At 44.2% G+C, this 5,362-nt stretch overlaps 1 protein-coding gene across 1 annotated transcript; it reads right to left on the bottom strand.

The window, feature by feature from the left end:
- Positions 1-2,101: 2,101 nt before the first annotated feature.
- On the bottom strand, positions 2,102-4,909 carry LOC123186760 (uncharacterized). The gene is made up of 5 exons (XM_044598466.1): positions 4,805-4,909; positions 4,364-4,596; positions 3,299-4,253; positions 2,866-3,098; positions 2,102-2,734 (listed from the first exon to the last, which is right to left on the bottom strand). Exons 1-5 carry the CDS (start codon positions 4,893-4,895, stop codon positions 2,108-2,110), a joined length of 2,139 nt encoding a protein of 712 aa, XP_044454401.1. The 5' UTR covers positions 4,896-4,909; the 3' UTR covers positions 2,102-2,107.
- Positions 4,910-5,362: the final 453 nt, after the last annotated feature.

Genomic DNA, 5,362 nt, shown 5'->3' with positions numbered 1-5,362 from the left:
TGACATCAAAACCATGTCTGCAATGATACTCTAAATAAACATGCTATTTGCATCATGATAACTGAGATGTACCAAGTGGTATGTTCCAATTGATATTATCTTAGTGTGTTGATCGTTGGAAAACATAAATAAATGAGTACAACATATCAACTTATGCCAATCTAGTGCTCTCACTAATTCAGCATGGTAGTGCTAGACCACCCCAGGGAGTGGGTATGTTAAATGTTGTAGTTGTGTCTAGCTAAATGTTTTTGTATGCAAGACCTTTGAACCAATTCCCAATTTCATTTCTGATTGCATGTTGAATCTTGTTAATCTAATTATTTGGTACAAACTTGGCCAACAAGTTATTTAAGTTTAATCACATCTAGGAAGCATGCTGGAAAACCATTGTTTATTCATGATTATTGAGCATTCAAGTCCTGTTTCACTATAAATAACATTGCATATCATTGTGGTGGGGTGCGGGGTGCTGGACTATTTCTGTATGATACACAAGAATTCAAATGTGGCTGTTCAGCTCCATTGTAAGCCATATTTATGTCTGTAATCTTGTGTTTACATGTGGCCTGTTTATCCTATCAACATGTGTCTGCTCAGTTTTCATTTCCATCCATGTTTGTATGTGAAACCAGCCTCCTCAAGGAAACATGCTGGAAAACTATTGTTTATTCAGCATTATTGAGCGTTCAAGTCATGTTTCTAACATTGCATTATCATTGACAATTCAAATGTGTAAACAAGTGGCTGTTCATTGACAATTCAACATGTTTTCAAGTTTCATTATCATTGACAATTTAACATGTTCTCTCATATTCAGTTATCTGGGGCTGCTCAATTTCTTTTTCCCTGTTTGTGTGTCAAACCAGCCTAAACAAGTGCCTAACATATTTGTGACTTGTTATGCTTTATTCCGTCACTTTTTTGTATATCTAACTTGCTTTCATGTTGTTTATAGTGGAAATGTTCAATTTGGTAAAGGAATACTTCGGAGAATCTTCAATTTTTTTAAAGATCTGCAACTCAATCCTAATCAGGAAGTCACAGATGAAGGGCAGAGATTTGTTTGCACGGTGTTCATCTTGTTTGGCGAAGCACAGAGGTTTGCCAAGGCAAGGCAATGGGTCATTGATGCTATTGACAGGGACATTGCGCAGACACCCAGTGCTCCATTAATTAAGCTCTTCAATGATTGGAAGGGGTTGTCAAAAACCGGAATGAAGCTGTATGTTGCTCTATGGGAGGAAAGGAACCTGCTTTTCAAGTACAAAGAACGATATGAGAAGCAAGCTGGCTACATTAATCCGTATGAACGTGTTGTCAAGCTGGCGAACGAAGCATGTGCAAGTAAAGAGCAGGAGCACCGCAAAGCGAACTTGTGCTTCCGGCGAAGGCCAACTGCAGAGATTGATTTGTCCTTATTGCTTGGAGGGGAAATTCTGTTGGTTAAGCATGATGAAGAATTCGGTTGCAAGGCATTAATCCAGGAGGGCGGCCAATTTGAAGCTCCATGGCCAAAAGAAGCAACATGGGAGTGAGGGGCTGCAATCTGAAGCCCTAATAACTGAATATGTGTAGAACTGGTTGTGCTCAATCCAAATCCTTGTAAGAAGTCCTTGAGTTTTTTGTGTTGGGCCTTGGGTGTGAATTTTGGTGCATTGTGTGTAACTGGTTGCTCTCCCATTGGGTCTGTTAACTGAATATATGCATTGCACCATGGCCAAAAGAAGCAACATGGGAGTGAGTTACCGTAACATATGTGTATAACTGGTTGTGCTCAATCCAAATCCATGTACCCACCCTCTGAGCTTTTGTCTTAGGTGTGGGTGTGAATTTTGGTGCTCTCCCTCTGAGTTTGTTAACTGAATATGCATTGCGTCTTTTGTCCCCTGATGATGCGGTTGACATATTTGCCGACTGAATATGTTGATTTCCTTTGTCCATGGTGTTTGTTTTGTGAATTATTTTTCTGTACCAGATATGCTGTCCAACTATATTTCGTGTCGGTTTGTGTTGATTAACAGAAACAGACACCAAATATAGTTGGACTGGTACAGAAAATACTAAATTCACAAAATACAACAAATCAAAAGGACCATATATCTTATTATAATACTACACATCCTTGTACCGAGATGTCCCACTTCTCAGAAACCAGACTGGACCATGCAACAGTAATCTCCAACTCAATGCCTCCAGTGAGTATACATGTTTGCTGGCTTATGTTGGAAAACTTGGGCTCGAAGGTCTCATTTTTTTGTGCAACTTTATTACCGGAATCTGAGTAGGCTTCCAAGACAAAATTCAGGCTTCCATGATAGTCTACAGAGACAACATTCCTTGATAGAACAAGGTAACCCTGAGAAGTCATCGGCATGGCTGTATAACGAGAATCAAGCAGCTCAATTTCCTGAGGACTGGCGTCAGGTCCAGTGACTGAGCAAGCAACTCGACCTCCGAATGCTTTAGGCCATGACCCCTCCTCTTTGACACGGACGCCCAAAATAGTCGCCTGGACTGTTTTCTGAAGTCCCTCCAAACTTAACTCTAGGGTGCAAAAGCAGTTCCTAAAGCAAACGGGGCCTTCTCTTCTGCTGTAGTAACTGCACACGCCATTCATCAGTGGCTTATCTTGAGACTTGGTTCTACCTCTTACTTTTAGTTGGATTTCCAGGACAACAGATTCCTCGCTGACAATTGCACGAGAGGGGCCAGTCAAGGTCAAAAAGGAATCCTGCAAGCATCGGCAATCACCTTATTAGCAACTGATAAACAAGAGGGCCCAGGCCAGGCAGGCATGTCCACAATATCCCCAAAATCAAACGAAGAGCATATTGATAAGATTAAGATGGTAGAGATAGATACCTCTTCATTGAGTGTCTGGCACTCACTCCTGTTGCGGGCAAACAGAAGGTTGCGATTGTGATCCACATGGTCTCGGGCAGCGACCGTGCCGTACACTGGCAACGGCCATTCCAGACCACCTCGTATTTCTGCGAGTTTGACAGAGAAGATCTGCAGGCTAGGCCCGACTCGACCATAGTGCAACGGGGTGCTCCCTGGTATCAAGTGTGTGTATTGCATGGAACTCACTGCCGCTGCATGCATCAGAACAAGATCAGTGGAAGCAGCTGTTAGAAATCTTGTAACATGAACAGGTACTAATAGATAAGCAACAAAGTAATTCCTTCCCTCCACTTCCCTTATGCAAACAAGTACGACCAAAGGTAAAAAGGAGGAAGGAAACTAGTTAACCAAAGTTCAGTAAGATAAGCAAGATGCATGCATGTTTACTCACTCATGTCTCGGAAGCAACCGAACCCATCAGAACCCCCCCATGTCCCTTCCCAGGCATCAACATACATGGCAAAACGCTTCCGTTCGGCAGCCATCTCCTTGGCCTCAATTTTTAATTGTTCGTCTGATTTGCCTCTATCCATCTTCTCAACATCATAACCTGTGTTGGTGGCAACAGAATCTGCAGGTTCAAGTATTGACTTGTTTGGTACGAACATGGAGGTATTCGATTCATTCGCCAATTCACTGGTATCCAGACTCATCTCCGATGTCAATTTGGAGTCTATCTTCGGCACTTGCTGCTCCATTGATGCAACGTCCCAGTCCTGCTCCTCGTCACCAACACATCCTTGTACCGAAATACCCCGCTTCTCAGAAACAAGACTAGACCAAGCAACAGTGATCTCCAACTCAATACCCTTAAGTTCACAACTATCCTGACTTATGTTGCAAAGTTTGGGTTCGAAGGACAATTCTTTTTGTGCAATGGTATCACCAGATGGTAAGCAGGCCTCTAGGAGAAAATTCAGGCTCCTGTTAACATCTACAGAAACGACATTCCTTGACAGAAGAAGGTAACCCTCAGAAGTCACGGGCATGGCACTTCCACGAGAAACAAGCAGCTCAAGTTGCCCGGATGTGACGTCAATTTCACCATCAATGACTGAGCAAGCGACTCGGCCTCCCCATCCAGAAGGCCATGACCCGTCTTTGACACGGACGCCCAAAACAGTGGCCTGGACTGCTTCCTGAAGTACCTCCAATCTAAACTCTATGGTGCAGAAGCAGTTGGTAAAGAAAACAGTATCATCCCCTCTGTTGTAAGTGCACACACCAGTGATCAATGCTCTATCTTCGGACTCTGTTGTACCTCTTACTTTCAGTTGGATTTCAAAGTCAACCGATTCCTCGCACACAATTGCACGGGAGGGGCCAGTCAAGGCCAAAAAGGGCTCCTGCAAGCATCATCGATCACCTTATTAGCTACTGACAAATATGAAGGCCCAGGAAGGCAAACAATATCACCTTATTAACAAAGGTATGTATATTAAGATGGTATACATACCTTTTCCTTGAGTATCTGACACCTGCTCCTATAGCAGGCAAACAGAAGGTTGCGATTGTGATCCACGTGGTCTCTGACAGCAATCATACCGTACACTGGCAACGGCCATTCCAGACCACCTTGAATTTCTGCCAGTCTGATGGAGACGACCTGGAGGCTAGGCGCGGCTGAACAATATTGCCTTGGGGCGCTCCCGGGTATCAAGTGTGTATATTGCATGGAACTGACCGTCGCTGCAGAAATCGATCAATGGAAGCAGGTGTTAAAATTTTGGTAACATGAACAAGTAGTAGATAAGCAGCAAAGTAAATCCCTTCACTTCCCTTCCCTTCCCTTCCCTTATAGAAAGACATAGGACCCAAGGTAAGAAAAGAGAGTAAGGAAACTAACTAAACAAAATTGAGTAAGATAAACAAGATGCATGCATGTATGTTTACTCACTCATGTAATGGAAGAGACCGAACCCTGCCGAACCCCATTTAGCATCCCAGGCATCAGCGTACTGAGCAAATTCCTTCTGTTCGGCGGCCATCTTCTCAGCCTCGATCAGTAATGGTTGGGCTGATTTGCCTCTGTCGATCTTCTCAACAACATCATCGCCTCTCTTGATGGGAACATGATCTGCAGGCTTGGGTATTATCTTGTCTGATACAGAGATATTTGATTCAATCGTCGACATAGTGGTATGTGGACCTGTCGCGGCCTCTGCCTCTGGCTCTGATTTGGAGTCGATCCTCGGCACCTGGTCCTCCATGGATGAAATGTCGCAGTCCATGTGCTCCTCATCACCACCGCCGTCGACATTTTCCACCGTCCGCTCCCTGCTATGAGCTGCATCACCATGCTCATCCAAGGCGTCAGTTTCCATCTTGTGCTCCCCGCCATTAGCAGCCTCATGCCCATTCAAGGCTGCTGCAGTTTCTTCAGTCTTGTGCTCCACGCCCTGAATATCCGTCAGGCTGCGGGCTTTGACAGCCCTCATCTGCTGGCTCAAGCGCC

The sequence above is a fragment of the Triticum aestivum genome, chromosome 2A (assembly GCF_018294505.1).
Source record: "Triticum aestivum cultivar Chinese Spring chromosome 2A, IWGSC CS RefSeq v2.1, whole genome shotgun sequence".
NCBI lineage: Eukaryota > Viridiplantae > Streptophyta > Magnoliopsida > Poales > Poaceae > Triticum > Triticum aestivum.
This window is presented reverse-complemented; position numbering and strand designations above follow the sequence as displayed.

What these genes read in the sequence shown, in the direction of transcription:
- LOC123186760 (XM_044598466.1), bottom strand. Translation starts at nt 4,895, where the DNA reads ATGGCCGCCGAACAGAAGGAATTTGCTCAGTACGCTGATGCCTGGGAT. An exon ending in GTCAGATACTCAAGGAAAAG is followed by an intron (nt 4,254 to 4,363) that starts GTATGTATACCA and finishes TGATGCTTGCAG; the next exon opens with GAGCCCTTTTTGGCCTTGAC. An exon ending in GCCAGACACTCAATGAAGAG is followed by an intron (nt 2,735 to 2,865) that starts GTATCTATCTCT and finishes CGATGCTTGCAG; the next exon opens with GATTCCTTTTTGACCTTGAC.